At 46.5% G+C, this 15493-nt stretch overlaps 1 protein-coding gene across 4 annotated transcripts in view; it reads right to left on the reverse strand.

Annotated features, from left to right (window-relative positions):
* Positions 1-15493, reverse strand: part of ALKBH3 (alkB homolog 3, alpha-ketoglutarate dependent dioxygenase) — a 71179-nt gene that overhangs the window by 25921 nt on the left and 29765 nt on the right. The window contains exons 9-10 of one of the 4 annotated variants that reach the window (XM_027114952.1): positions 9439-9589; positions 8426-8681 (exon numbers count right to left, since the gene is read on the reverse strand). The exons of 1 other annotated variant lie outside the window; for it this stretch is intronic. In XM_027114952.1, coding sequence (XP_026970753.1) covers positions 8653-8681; positions 9439-9589 — 180 coding nt within the window. In that variant the 3' untranslated portion in view covers positions 8426-8652. Of the gene's footprint in view, positions 1-8425; positions 8682-9438; positions 9590-15493 lie in introns of those variants that run through there. 2 more of the 4 variants (XM_027114953.1, XR_003434460.1) reach the window with 2 other exon arrangements.

Raw genomic sequence — 15493 nt, forward strand, 5'->3', positions numbered from 1 at the left:
TGGGGGAACAGCGAGTCCCTTTCCTGCCCACTTGCAGATGTGCCCGCCCACAGAGAGGGAGTGTGCTGCTCGGCTCCTGTGCCCCGCACCTGGGAGGGAGGGACACCGAGAAGGGCCAGCGTCCACCTGCTGGAAGCAGGCCTGGGGGCCCACCTCCTTGGCTCTCCAGGCGCTGGCGCGGCGGGGCTGGCAGCGACTCTCCCAGCAGCTGGCGGGGACAGGGCCTGCTGTGCTGTTTCCTTGAATAGGGTGCCTCAGGGCCCAGACTTGGTGAGGGAGTATCAAGAGTCTGACCATGGTCAGGGATAGAAGCCAGGTCTCCCATCCAGCTCTGTCAGACATGTTGGCCTCAGAGCTGAGCCCTGTGTCTGTTTTGCTTTTGCTTCAGGACTCGCGGCAAGAAGGGTTGTTACCAGCACCAGGAAACCCAACATCTTTTCTCCTCACTGCTCCCAGAGTGCCTACCAGGCCACACATGCAGATCCCTCTGCCTGGGCTCCCGTCCAGGTCTCCCCACCTCGAGTCCCATCCCCTCGCTCCCTCCTGATAAGTACATTTTCCTGAAAGTCTCAGCCCTCGGAGGCTCCCCACCATCAGAGCCTTTGGCCTGGGGTGGCTCCCAGGTCTGATCTGGGCCCATCTTCTCTCACTGTCTCTCCTCCAGCTCAGCACTCCCTACACAAGCCCTGGACACAAGCCACCTAGGCTCCACTGCTCATGAGCCTTCAGGCTGTTACTTCAGGGTCCTCCTTCCCATTCTCCAAGTGCCTCCCCCGCCATGCAGCGTTCCATGACCACTACCCCAAATTACGCCCCATATTCCTCCAACACGTGTGGCACTCACTGTCAGGACCCCTTGTTCCACATTCACCTTGTTATTGAGGTTCTTCAAGTATGCGTCTTGTTTTCTCAACAAACGACACACTATGAGACAACAGTTCTAACACTGGCTAAGAGGTACTGAGTGCTCGCTTACTCTAGGCCAGGCACAGCCTCTCCTTCAAGGAGAGAAGCTTTCTAGAGCACTGGCCTGGCACGTTATTGCTGCTCAAAGCATGGCACGATTTTCTCAAATATACACAAACACTGGTGGGAGGAGAAGTTGGGGCAACCTTTCTGGAAAGTCATTCACATTATGTATTCAAGGCCTTAAAAATATGTATAGCCTTCCAAATCTGGGCCAGGACCCCACTTTCAGGAATGTATTCTAAGAAACAATCATACACGTGCACAAAGGTTTAGACACAGGACGGCTGCAAAAGTGGAGGGGTGATGCTTCAGTTTCATCAATTGTAAAGTGGGAATAAAAATAATGCCTAGCCCACGGCCTGTTATGTGGATTCATAAATCATGAGTCAATGTATGTAAAGCACTTAACACAGTGCCTGGCACAATATTCAGCCTCTATAAAAATGTTACTTATCTCTTCTTTTATTATTTGAATTGAGGTCTGATTGAGGCCAAATCCTGGACTCCTAGCTACACTGCAGCCCTACCATCCACTCTCATGATTTCCAAAATCAACAGAATGGTTACAAATAGCAAAAGCAACTCCAACCCGAACAATGCTTGAATTATCCAACACAATGGACTGGGTACATAACGATACAACTATATACCATTCTATGCAGCCACTTCTTAAGGAACAACAATTAATGTCATGCGTCAATTTAAAAAATAAGTAGCAAAAGGCTACAAGTTGATGAGTTCAGTATAAAGTTGCTTGCTTTTTTTTGTTGTTGTTGAAGTATACAAACGTGTAGAGAAGAAATCCACTGCAAAATGTGAAGAGCTGTCATCTCTGGTGTGAAGCTATAAATGATTTTCCTTTTATCTTTCTTTTAAATTTCTTACCAAGAACACGTATCCCTTTTGTAGTTAGGAATAAAAACTAATGTTGAAGAAGAAAATGAAAACCATGCTGGTTTACTTCTATCTGTAATAGGAGGGATCGTGTCTCCCTTTTATATGTTCCCCACTGCATCTAACACACAACTGTGGACATAAAAGCCCTGGTCTTGAATAGAATTCCTGATTCAACACTGCCTGGCAATCCTGTTTACTCTTCCAGGCCAAGGCATCCTGTACAGAATCTAGAAGTGGCCTGCAAGGACAAGAAAACAATGGCGGGGGTGTGTCACACAGGTCTGTGACCCGCTTGCCAGGCTGGGGAACATCATGAACTGACCCGAGGGGGAAGAGGCGGTGGAACCCGGCCAGGGCTGGTGCATTAGGAGACCAATTACCTGGGGAGCATGTGTCGAGGCCGCTAAGAGCTACCGGGCCTCGAAGCAAGGCCGCTTTGACATCTGGGAACTCTCTTCAGTGCGCTGTAAAGAGCTTCCCAGGAGACGCTTAAGTGCAGCTGGATCTTAATATGATCAGCCTCCTTGTGCACAATTTCCATATTGCTCTTCCTCCCACAGCCACTGGGCCTCCCCTCGCTGCCCACAACAGAGGTGCAGGCACCCAGGGAGCCGGGCAAGGGGAAGGGTAGGGTCACAGGGCCATCTGTCAGTCACAGCGGCACTGCCCACCCAGCAGAGGGGTTAGGGTTGGGGCTAGCAGGGCATGTGGAATGTTCTACTTAAAACGATTACATTGCTAGGCACATTAGCATCAGGCATGTCACATTCATGAGCTCGACCCTCACAAGACCTCAGAGAGGTGGCTGCCTCTGTGTCCACTTCACAGCTGAGGAGACTGAGGTTTGGGGGCTGACAGACGGGTCCAAGGTGACTCAGCTAGGAAGGACAGAGTGGGACTCAAGGCCAGGTCAGCCTGGCTCAGGTTGAGGCTAGACCCACGGGGGCTCTGCAGTAAGTCTGCCAGATGTGGAGCCTGGGACAGAGGGGGTGTGTCAAAGCTCTTTCCTAATTCCACCCTTGCAGGCAGCACTGTGACAGTAAAGGGGGCCTGACCAGTCTTGCCTGAAGTTGTCCAGCTAAGTCCCCCAAGCAGCTGGTGCAGAGCTTGGCCTGCTCTATGTTCGGCAGGAAGACGCTCCCTCAAGCTGCGCCAGGGATCCTGGCCACGTGCCGAGCCACCCGGCCAGGACGGCATGGAGATCGCCAACACCAGTCCCTGGACGGCTGCCCCAACAGGCACAGCGACCTTCTGGGGCTGTCTGTGCTCACGTTCCCTCTTGTCACCAGGGTCTGCCTTCAGCTGGGGATCTCAGAAGAGGTCACGGAACCTCAGAGCGGTGGAAAGAACACTGGCCTAGGCACTTGCTGTGGCTCTTCACGCTGCTTCTGCCGGCATGGCCCTGGGTGGCCCTCAGAAGAGCATCTGTCCAACGGGGAGAGCAGCTCCTAGCCTACACCCTCACAGGACTTGTGGAGACAAAGAGCAAGGCAGGGGGAGAGTCCGCCAGCTCTCCTCTCTGGCTCTCCTCTCCGAGCCCAGGGCGGGAGGCCCTCCAGGGGGCCGACTGGGGGACGAGCGGGAAGCCACACACTCAGACGTCCTCCCCAGATTTTTGCCTCTAGGCTAACTGTCCTCCTTTCCCCTTCACACGGGGTGAATAGAGGCTCACAGCTAACATCAGAGACAGGGTTCAGGGAAGAAATTAGTGGCTAATCCCTTGATATATTTTTCAGAGAAAACATTACAGAAAAGTTTTCTCTAACCAACAGGGGCATGGGGGAGACACTTCTGCGGGGCCCTCCTCCTCTCCTGGACTCTCCTGAGTCCCGACCGGGTGGGCAGCAGCCTGAATACCCCAGGCCCAAGTCTGGGAGGCCCTCACGGCATCCTTCGTCCACCCATCCCACAAACTTTCTTTAGGCAGGGAGGACACAGCCCGCAACCCAGAATCGCTTTTTGGAGGGTGTGGATTCCCTTCCTAGATGGTCCCATCCTCATGCAGACAAGGGTGGGGGCAGGGAGGGACCTGGTGGCAGAGGCTCCGACTCGGTCCTCAGAGCGACAGAGCGGCCCGGGGGAGGGCCTCCCCGCTGCAGCCTCCTGGGAAGGCGAGGCTGCCGTCCTGTCTCCGCGGCTAATGCTGCCCTGCAGGCTCTCGCTCGCCTTCTCGGGGGCGTCTGGAGCATCACAGGCGCTGTGCGGCAGGCGCTGGCCACAGCGCTCGCCCACACCCTTCCTGCAGTGGGCGGCTAACTGCAACCTGATCACGCAGCCCTCGAGAGCCCCACGCCTGGCCCACCACTTCCTCCTGCTTCCCGCCCCCTGGGGAGAAGCTTCCAGGCTCCCAGGCAAGGACCCGAGGTTTTGCCGGCTGCTAAAGGGGATGAGAAAAGCACAGTCCCTCCAGCCCCAGGAGACTCAGGCTGCCGCTTCCCCCATCCCCCCTACGCCAGGGCCGGGGGAGGCCCAGAGATCGCACTAAATGCCTGCAGACAAGTAACCACGCAGGAGCCTGCCCACCAGGGACACCCAGTCTCAGGATCTAATCTATCCTCTAGGTACCTCAGTTTCCTCAGCTGTTTAAAAAACCAACCAACCGCCTCATAGGTTTGCTTTTAAGAATAAGTCAGATTATGTACGTAACAGGTCCAGTAAATACTCTACACTTCCTCCTGGCTTTCACCTTTCCTTCCCTTTTAGAAACCTAGACTTTGTGTCCAGAGTTAAAAGCTAGTAGGGTCAGAGGCCAGGATCCTGCCTGAGCACGTCCACACTCGTGGAGGCCACATGAGAATAGGGACTGTCCCTGGTGTCCAGGGAGTGTGACATCACCATTACATGGAGGGGAAGTGATAGCATTCAAATAACTGTAATGATAACAGTGTCACACATGCCTTGGTCATCTTCAAGTTGGCTCATCTGAGAAAACGATCTTTTGGGTAACATTAGCTACAAAAATACTACCTAATTTATCCTGTTTTCCTACGCGCCCAGCTGAAAGCCCAGCCCAGCATGGGGCTCTGGTCACAGGCTGGGGAAGGCTTTTCTGATTTATCACAGCAGTACTAAGCCAGCTGGAAAAGGCACCATTAGCCTGTGTTCCACCCTCATTAGTAAACATCAAAATAATTTCCCTGCTGACCCCGAGACACAGGAGTCATCATATCTAAGAATGGATTCCAGCAGCACAAAACTGACAGGGGTCTCATACTGGGGTTCCTTGCAAAGGGAAGCTGGGAGGGGGTAAGGAGACAGTTGTGAACTAAATCCCTCTGAGGAGAGCGTGGGTGGAACCACATATATGTAAAGATTTAAACAAACAGAATGCATCACTATGGAAACATTCAGCTTCTTCAAAGGCACGGTTAAGAACATACAGCAATCAAGACTTCAGATTCAACACTACAAGTGTTTATGACCAGAAAAGGCAAAGCGGGTCTTAGATACTCTGCAGCCAAGTGAGAGCTGCCAGAACTCAAGGAAGAACTATTCCCAGCAGGGCAGGGACCCACGTGTCAGGGCTTCCTCTGAAGCCGCCCAGCTGGAGCGCTCTGCTCGCTGCAGTGCCCACTGAACTCTTCTGGGGTTGCCATGACACAATTCAGGAGGCAGTGCCACTTACTGACCAGGTCCCGACAGACCTGCCACTCGCGAGGGCAGGTCATACCAGCCATGGAGGCAGCAGGGAGGGAGTGTCACAGGAAAACGGCAGGTTTATGGGCTGTGACCCAAACTTATTAGGAATCATCGATGCCATGTGAGTTAGTGGTTAGCTGTAGACTGAGGATACAAGCTGATGTTGTGTCAGACTGCTCCGACCCATGCTTTGAGGCAAGGTGCCTGTTGTCAACATGTTGTTAGTGTGCAGAGCTTACCCTGCTTCTCGGGCTGTCTGCTGGTCGGAGTCGTGGTGTTGGTAAGCGTGAGCAAGCCTGACGCTGAGTCTGGGCATCAGGGTCCCCAAATGTACTCACAGGTAAGAGTGAGGGGAGGAAGGGACCACCTGTCTACCTCTGAAAGTTGGCTTGGATATGGTCAGGAAACATGGTCTCAGTCACTTGCCAGGAAGGTTAGATGAGAATTTGTCTAATTTGTCATAAATTGGACTGTGTCCCCCCAAAATGAGCTTCCCCCACCCAGTAAACTGGACAGTTCTAGTCCAGTTGGCAGCAGAGTTTCTGACTAGGAGATGCTCATGTTGATTAAGGAGAGATGAGGTGCAGATACCTGCACTGGTTCACAGGAAAGCCAGGGGACAAACAGAGTGGCCTGGCAGTCAGCCTGGTCAGCAGGGCACTAGGGTGAGCTTGGGTTGCCCGCTCTGCATGAGCAAGCCCTGAGGCTCATGGGCCTGGGGGTGCCCACTATTCTGCCTAAATCCTGCATGGCAGAGGGAAAAGCACAGTCTAGGCATTAGCCGGTGCTGTATGTGCTGGTTCTGCCGTTCATAGGTCCTAGGAAATGACTTCGCCTCCTGGAGGCTCAGCTGCCTCGTCCCTACAGTGGGAACAGCATTTTGTTTTGGCAGGGCTTCCGGGAGGATTAGGAATTATGTATGAAAAGCTCCTAGGACGGTTCTTAAATTGTTCTGGCAGGTTATTAAAGCTCAAAAAACGGGCAACTAAAAAGCTAGACCTGTTTTTCTTCATGCGACAGCCGTTATATTTGCTTCCGCTGCTTTACAAGTAATGTTGGCAAAAATAGCTTCGCCCTTAACTCCTAGTTAAGATCTACCACCAGTAAAACACAGCAACAGGTTGGTGCAGTCACTGAGCATGGGCCTCCTTTGCTGGGGTCTGGAATTCCTGTCCGGTCCTAACCCTGTACTTTTATTCTATGGCAAGTACCTACTTGACATTTCAGAAGGGACATTATCTTAGTGGTAGAAAGAATGGCAGTTCCGGCATTTGACAGCAAGAAACAAAACCTAAGACTGCTGCTCTCAGGTGAAGAAACCCAGGTGGTGGTCCAGGCTGTCTGCTGAAGAGTAGGAGTTAGTTTCCCTGACAGACATGGCAGTGATGAGGGAAGAGGTGAAATCGGAGCTGATGCGAGGGGAGAGCATGACCCCGGGTCAGGAGGGATGTGGTTAAGACCTGGAGTCATCTGCCAGCCCTGTCACTTGTGGGAACAGAAGAGGAATTTCCCCAGGTCATGCAGCCAGCTCATAGCCAAAGCTGGCTGCACCACCCTGGCCAGGTTGTGTTTGTTTGAATTGGAGGAAAGCTAGGGATTGAGTAGGTTTCGTTTTATAGTTATGGTGATTTGTACCTCCCTCACAGGAAGGCTCAGTCAGTACGATGTTCAGATTTCATAAAGCATTTAGCATTTCTTAGAGAAAGGAACAACACACAGGCAACAACATTTAAGAGACTCTGGTTAAAGAAGCTACAGAGCTTGTCAGAGAACAGCGCCTGGCCAGGCATGGCATTCATCTGCCTTCTGGGGAAGAGCCTGCCCAGCCTTTGGCATTTTATTGTGATCATGGAGATCATCAATCTTACAGCACAGAATGGAAACAAGATCAAAAGCAAGAAGGCTCGGTAAATTTTCCCCACAGGGAGCTAAGGGAAACTCCAACTCTCTCGCCCTACTTTCATCCATTTAAATCTGTTCTCTTTCTCTCCAGTTTTCCCTGCCTTGGTTTGGAATTGGCATGCGGCTCCTAAGTCAAGGGGTCAGGAAGACACGTGCTTTTATGATGCAACAAGGGGCAGTCGCTCTGTCTGCTTTGGGAACCCTGGTGACATCAGAGACTAAGGCTTTCATCTCGGGAACATGTGTAGAAGAAAACACTGAGTCAGAAGAAAGCCTTAGTCATCGGGCTACTGAAATCTAAAGTGAACAGGACTCTTAGGTAACTGAGTCTGTTCCCTGTAGGACTGCTCCCGCTCCTATCTGGCTAGGGTTTAAATGACTCAAGTCATTCTCCAGGGGGAAATAATCTATGTAGAACAGCTGCCACTAGCAGGGCATTTGCTGCTCTTCAGCCGAAATGTCTCATGACATCACTCAATTCTTCCTCCCTCTGAGGGGACAGTTTTCTCTTGTATTTCAAGTAGTCCAGGTGGCTACTTGGAGATGCACTGGAGAATACCACCTCTGCTCTTTATTCAGAGGCCTGTAACCTGTCTGAGCATATCCTGGGAAGATGGACAGGCAAGGAGACTCAGTTAAATAAAGTGCTCCCAGAATATGCAGCTTTGCATTACAATAGCACACAAGCCAAGATGTTCAGGAGTCAAGGCAGACTTCAACAAAGCTCTGTTTGGGTTTTAGCAGCTGTCTGCCTACGCAAGGCTCCAGAGTCACTGACTCATGTTTGTATCTCCACTTTGCTGAAGGCACAAGGAACAAACATGTGTGGATTTACCCCGGAGGCAAAGTACATTCATATTTCTTCAAATGAAGCGGGAGAGGGCAGAAAAATAACTGCTTATGGACAAAATCATCTGTGAACACAGCCACAGCAGTTTTTAACTTGCCTAAAGAAAATATGTGATTTCAAAACATGATTAGGGATTACTGTTCCCACAGTAAACATATTACAAACATGAACTGTAGGCTGTCGTTTAATAGGACTCCAAGCTGGGAAGCAAATCCCATCCACATCTTCCAAACAGCCACACCATGAGAGCAGCTGGACCAGTCTCCGGAAGTTTCTTCATGGTGGAAGGTTTGCTCAGTCTCAGCACAGCTTCCCTCTCCAAGACCTCACATCACCAGTGCGCCCCTCAAGGGTCAGGATAAACTGTCCGAAAGGTCAAGTTTATTCTTGGTTCTCTAGAATGGTACTCCTTGGGCACTCGATGCTAAATGGAAATATGAATAACTCTGACATACACACACTTACACTTTTATTCCAAAGCAATTTAAAACTTATTTATGAGGACATAGACATGTTTCAATTTTATCTCCCGTCAATAAGCAGCAATAGCTCTTTTAAGTCTTGTGGAGAAAGGTCTCCTTCTCTGAAACAAATCTCTACCACCACCCTCACTGTGATATGTCAGCACCCTCACAGGGAGACAGTTTCATTTTTTCTAAGTGTTGCTCTTCCTCTCAGCCTCCTGCCATTTTTCCAAAGCTCAAAAGAAAACACATAAATGGCTGAGATCACAGACAGGCATGAGATTCCCCTCTCATGCTAAGTGTTCTTAATTTGCACACCTTAAAAATGGCCTGGCCTAAGCTATGGAGCTGTGCAGCCCCATATGCTAGCCACTGGCTGCCTGAAGCTCTAAATTAATTAAAAATTCAGTTCTTCAGCACACTAGCCATATCTCAAGAGATCAACAGTCATGTGTATAGTGGCTACCACATTGGGCTACACAGATACAGAGTATTTCCATCCTCACAGGAATTTCTAGTGGACACCGCTGCTGTAGAGGGCCATTTTGACTGTCAGTACAATCAAAACCCCTTGGAAATGATGTCAGTTTATTGCCTCTTGCTCATTATAAAAGCCACTTGCTTTTCACCAAGTCTAATACAGAAATTAATAACCGCAAGCCAGTCAGGAAACAGCCTCTACATGACAGCAAATCCATGTTACTTGCATGTTCTCACCTGCCAGTCTGCTTGGGTGGCTCCTTCCATGAGTAACAAGGTTCCGTGAGCCAAGGGTAACTTCACTCTGTCCACATATGTGTAGTCCCCATTCTCTTCCTAGAAAACAGCATTCATTGCACTGATTTTTTTTGCTTGTGTGATCAAGATGCTGCAACAGAACATGACACTGGTCGAAGAGATGCCAGCCTCCACTCAGCCAGACTGGCTCTGTCACTTGGTGCTGACTGGCCTTAGGCAGGTTACTTCACCTCTCTGTTCCTGAATTTACTCACTTGTAAAATGAGGATGACGAGAGTACCTGCCACACAGGGCTGCTGTGAGCCTCAACTTACATATGTGAGAATTACTTGCAGACTGGTACGTATTAGGTACAGCATAACAGCTATTAGTATTAGTATTATCAGCATTCAAAATGCAGAAAAGCACATTCTGGCCTATGAAGGAATTCAAAGTCATGTATACAATAATTCTTTACATCTGCCTTATTCTGTGCCCTGTGTTTTGACATAGTGTTAGGAGAATAGGCTTTCAAACAAGACATGGTGTGATGAGTTTTGACCCCCTTCTCATAATTTATGCTAATTCACTAATTGGTACCTATGTTAAAACTAGTCACAACTCTTCCGATAGCTATTTTGGTATTTTGGAGATATATTCTTGTTTCTTTCCAGAACAGTCAACAACAAGATCTTCTCAAAGAAGGGAGCTCTGCTGTGACCAGAACAGTGTTGCTAAACTGAGACTGGCTGTGTAAGCCTTTGAGAATGGATTGCAACTCCGGAGCACCTAGGATACAAATGCCTGTATTTACATTGCCCCTTTCTTCCAGAGCTCAAAGTCAATTCACGTCCAACACCATAATGAAGCCTCCCAGGGTGGGCTGCAATATGGCCAACAGGTGGTGTCACTCCTCCTCCACCGCTGTCACAGGGGCACATTAAACAACTTCCTTGCTCAGAGCAACAAAGAGCACGTCAAGAACTGAGACAGGGACAGACCCAAGTTTCCTGACTTCTTCACCTCCATTCCGGGCAGATTCGTCCATTCATCTGCTTCACTTCCAACGCATGAGATTACATTTGGGTTACTACAGGATTAATTTCACTGCAATGCTGTGTTTATGTTTATTATCGTAGGGGTGCTTCTGAGAATGTAACTGTTTACAATGATTTCTCCCAGGAAAATCAAAATCAAAACAAAATGAACTTCCATAAACAGTCTAGGTTCCCGCCCCCAGCCCTTGGCAGTGACTTTGTCAAGCACTGTCATAACTTTATAAGCAGAAGATATACACAATGTTTGAAATAACTTTTGGTCTCAGTGACTGATTTTGTGTCTGCCACCTTTTGCCTTCCAGTAATAAGTAAGCACCAAAACATTTACCTCTGACCCCTCAGCCAACCAGTGGGAAGGTGACCCTGTCCTCAGGTAGCCCAGCTCCATCTCAGAAAAGCAAAAGGTTGCTCTCTGAAAAAAGTATTCCAGACAGAGGAGATGTATGTTCTACTGAAGAAAAGATATCAGAAGGGAGTGCATCGTTCATGAAATCAGAGGGTTCAAGGCTCCTTGATTTAGGCTGTAAAGTCAGTTACCAGATCAAGGTTCAACACAGCTAGAAACAGAACTGTTGCTGCCCTCTATATACTCCAGAAGTACAACGGGGCCTTAATCTATAAACCAAGCACAGACACTAAGACAGGAGAGTGCAGTGGACAGGAAAGACACTTAACACAACAGGAAGAGAATCCTGAGATGAAGATCTCTTAGAACATTAAAACATTATTGGGATAACACTGTACCTCAACTACACTTCAATTTAAAAAAAGAAAAAAAATACACTACGGAGGAAAAGCATGTTCTAGGAAGAAGGAATTGTATATGCAACAGCCCAGAGGCCAAGAAACCAAGCCCCATCCTGTGTACACAGGTCTGTGAGACCAGGGAGCACGTGTAAGGAGTAATTTGGAGAAGTTAGAAAAGTTAAGAGCCAGCATTTTCTCATCCAGTGTTGCTCTGCCAAAGCCACTGTAATAAAATGCAAATTTGATCTCAGAATTCCTCTCCCTTGCTTAAAATACTTTAATGACATCCCAAAGGTTTCAGGATGAAGTTCAAATCCATTAGCTTGGCACCCAAGGCTCCTGATGACTTGCATGCTCCTTCTCTTTAGTTTCAGCTCCTACATCTCTCTCACGGGCACGCTGTGCTCCAAATGAATGGAACTACTTACAGTTTTCCAAACATGAAAAAAAAAAAAAACCATTATTGGGGAGGAGGGAGCGCTAAGGCCAGTGGAAGAGAAGAGGGGAGCACTGTAACTCTACCTGGAAACATGAAGCAGGAGTAGACCCAGCAAGTGAAAGAGAATTCCAAATGCAAGAGGGAAACATCAGCATGGACGGAAAGTGATGGTCAACAGAGCCACATTTCCCTCACTATTCCTAAGATCTGAGGTTTTCAAATGAGAGAAAGCCTCAGGTTGGTTTGAAACACATTACATCCAGTATAACCATTAGTTGTACCAAAGGGCAAAAGAGGGTGAGCCTTCACTTGGCAGGGGGCTACTCTCATCAGTCCCTGAAGGAGACAGTGATACCAGCACACTTACAGCGAGAGGTGATGTCACTACTTTGCTGCTTGTTATTCGTTCCTTCCAACACCCCTGGCTTAGGAAGTACATTCCCAATTCACAGAAGGAGACAGAAGCGAGGGCAGGGGATTCTATCAAGGCAACACAGAGCTCACGAATACTTCCTTCCCGAGACCAGAGCAGCAACAGACCAAAGAGCCACGCTTTAACTTAACCAAGATACACAGAGACTTTTTCCACTGAGGAAGCAGGTAAAAGGCCAGAGGAGCTCATGAGGCTCAGCATAAGGGCTCAGTTGATAAATGGATAAGCGACAGTGGAAGCACAGTTCAGACTGTTTAGAGGAATGCACTCACGGCCATTAAGCATGGTTAAGTTACCCAAACACTGCTCTGTAACCCTTTTGATTTACTCAGGTCTTTCTTCAAAACAAAACAAAACACACCCATTAAAAAGCCATGGCTTAGGATAAAATTTTCCATTCCTGATCCCAGATAAAAGAAACTTTTAGGGTCACAGTCAGTCTACAGGGTGGGTTTTGCTGTTGATATTCTTGGTTTTCCACACACTTGAAACCTCACAAGTAGATGGAAAAAGCAAAAAAAAATTTTTTTATATTAATGTTAACATTCTCACTCCCTCCTCAACCAGAGCCAATTCATCTGAATGCTTAATTATAATTTCCAGTGAATACTGGGGTTTTCCAAAGTTCCATAACTTTCACCAAGATCTCAGCCTATTCAGTTTCTTTTAGAAAAATGTTATTTAGGGACTTCCCTGGTGGTCCAGTGGTTAAGACTCCGCACTCCCAATGCAAGGGGCTAGGGTTCAATCCCTGGTCAGGGAACTAGATGCGACATGCCGCAACTAGGAGCCCACACGCCACAAATAAAAATCCCGCGTGCCACAACTAAGACCCGGCACAGCCAAATAAATAATTTTTTTTAAAATGCTATTTAGGAAAAAAAAAAGCCTGGGTGTATATTGTTATATCATTACAAACCACCCAACAGATAAGAAATCTAAACATTTTTCTTTTCACTGGAAAGGAAACGTCACACTGTATGAGATCTATGTAGATTTTTCATGTAATTGCGCCTTTCTTGTCCTAAAAAAGGTGTCTTAGAAATTATAGCGTTGGCCAAAAAGTTCCTTTGGTTTTTAAGTAAAAATAAAAGACACTTTTCATTTTCACCAAGAACTTTATTGAACAACGTATTCAACCTTTTGTTCCACTACCTTCTGCCATTTTCCAGGCAACTTCATAATTCCATCTTCCCAAAACTTTTAATCTTTTTGGGCAAAGAACTGTTCCAGGTGCCTTTTACAGTCTTCCAGGGAATTGAAATTTTTTCCATTAAGAGAATTTTGTAAAGACCGAAATAAATGGAAATCTGAAGGTGCAATGTCTGATGAATACAGCAGATGAATCAGAACTTCCTAGCCAAGCTGTAACAGTTTTCGCCTGGTCATCAAAGAAACATGTGGTCTTGCACTATCTTGATGGAAGATTATGCGTTCTCTGTTGACTAATTCTGGACACTTTTCGTCAAGTGCTGCTTTCAGTTGGTCTAACTGGGAGCAGTATTTGTTGGAATTAATCACTTGGTTTTCTGGGGAGCTCATAATAGAGGACTCCCTTCCAATCCCACCATATACACAACATCACCTTTGGACCAGCCTTTGGTGTGGTTGGCAGGGGTTCATTTTGCTCGCCCCACGATCTCTTCTGTTCCACATTATTGTACAGTATCCACTTTTCACTGCCCATCACAATTTATTTTAAAAATGGAACATTTCCATATGTTTAAGTAGAGAATTGCACGCAGAAATACGGTCAGGGTTTTTTTCGCTTAACTTATGTGGAACCCAAACATCGAAGCGATGTACATAACCAAGCTGGTGCAAATGATTTTCAATGCTTGATTTGGATATTTTGAGTATGTCGGCTATCTCCCACGTGGTATAATGTTGATTGTTCTCAATTAACATCTCGATTTGATCGCTATTAACTTCAACTGGTCTACCCAACTGTGGAGCATCGTCCAGCAAGAAATCTCCAGCATGAAACTTCAAAAAACACTTTTGACACGTTCGATCAGTCACAGCACCTTCTCCATACACTGCATGAATATTTTTTTGTGTTTCAGTTGTGTTTTTATCTTTCTTAAAATAATAAAGCATAATATGCTGAAAATGTTGCTTTCCCCCATCATTAATATTAAAATGGCTACACAAAAATTCACCAATTTTGATTTTTTTTTAATGCACACTGACATGACAGCTGTCACAATACAATCTAACAAAATTGTTTCAAATGAAGTTAAAGACAACTAAGCGCTACTAGAGCCATCTTATGGAAAAAAACGAACAAACCTTTTGACCAAGCCAATACAAACATCAGTGCTTGAAAATCATCATTGGCATAGTTTTTTTTCCTACTATAAAAGTAACATAAGTTCACTAGAGTAACTGACACACTTGTAATTACCTGTTCAATGTCTGCCTTCTTGATCTCTGATAATAAACTCCATGAGGGGAGGGCTATGCTGTCTTTCCCTTTTGAAATACACTCAATGCCTAACACACATATCAATAAATATGTCCTGAATGACTGAGGAAAAGCACCAAGAAAATATAGAAATCACCTTTAATCCCGTCATCCAGAATTCATACAACACATACACAGGGAATATTCTACACATACAATCGTGCACTCATTTTTAACATTGTATTGTGAGCATTTTCTACATCTTAGATGTACTGTATTTTAAAAATATGGCTGCATAATATTCCTTTGTATGAACACATCCTTCCTCCTTTAAACTCACAAATTATTTTTTGACCACCTACATATGTTAGGCACTACGCTAGTGCTAAGGACATAGCAGTTAGGTACACATGGTTGGAAACAGAGATTTTAATATACCGGTAACACTCTAAAAAAAAAAAAAAGAAAGGAAAGAAAAACCTACTGCAAGTAGATCTTGGACTAAACATCTCTGAATATATTTCTAGGATATATTCTTTAAAGTGGAATAACTGGATCTAAGGGTATGAACTTGAAGGCACTTTGATTTATACATCAAACTGCTTTAAGAAGGCTGTGGCAATTTATAATTCCAGCAAGAAAATGTGACAGCACCTGCCTTCTGAGCGCATCACCGGTACTGGAACATTATCAACTGGCAAAAAAAATTAGGGAAAAATGGCAATTCATTCTTCAAACCTAGAGTTCTTTAATTACTAACCAAGTCCACCGTTTTTTCACATGGCTATTTGCTGTTTGCATTGCTTCTACTGTAAACTCTGTTCGTGTCTTTTGTCCGTCGTTCTATGGGGTGTTAATGTTTTTCTTATTGATCTGTAACATGTACAGTAAGATATTTTCCCTTTGTTATACTTTCTATAAATATTTTTCTCATTTGCTATTTGCGTTTTAACTGCATTTATGATATTTAA

This window comes from Aethalodelphis obliquidens, unplaced genomic scaffold, assembly GCF_003676395.1.
Source record: "Aethalodelphis obliquidens isolate GAN/ISIS:26980383/991018 unplaced genomic scaffold, ASM367639v1 scaffold14, whole genome shotgun sequence".
NCBI lineage: Eukaryota > Metazoa > Chordata > Mammalia > Artiodactyla > Delphinidae > Aethalodelphis > Aethalodelphis obliquidens.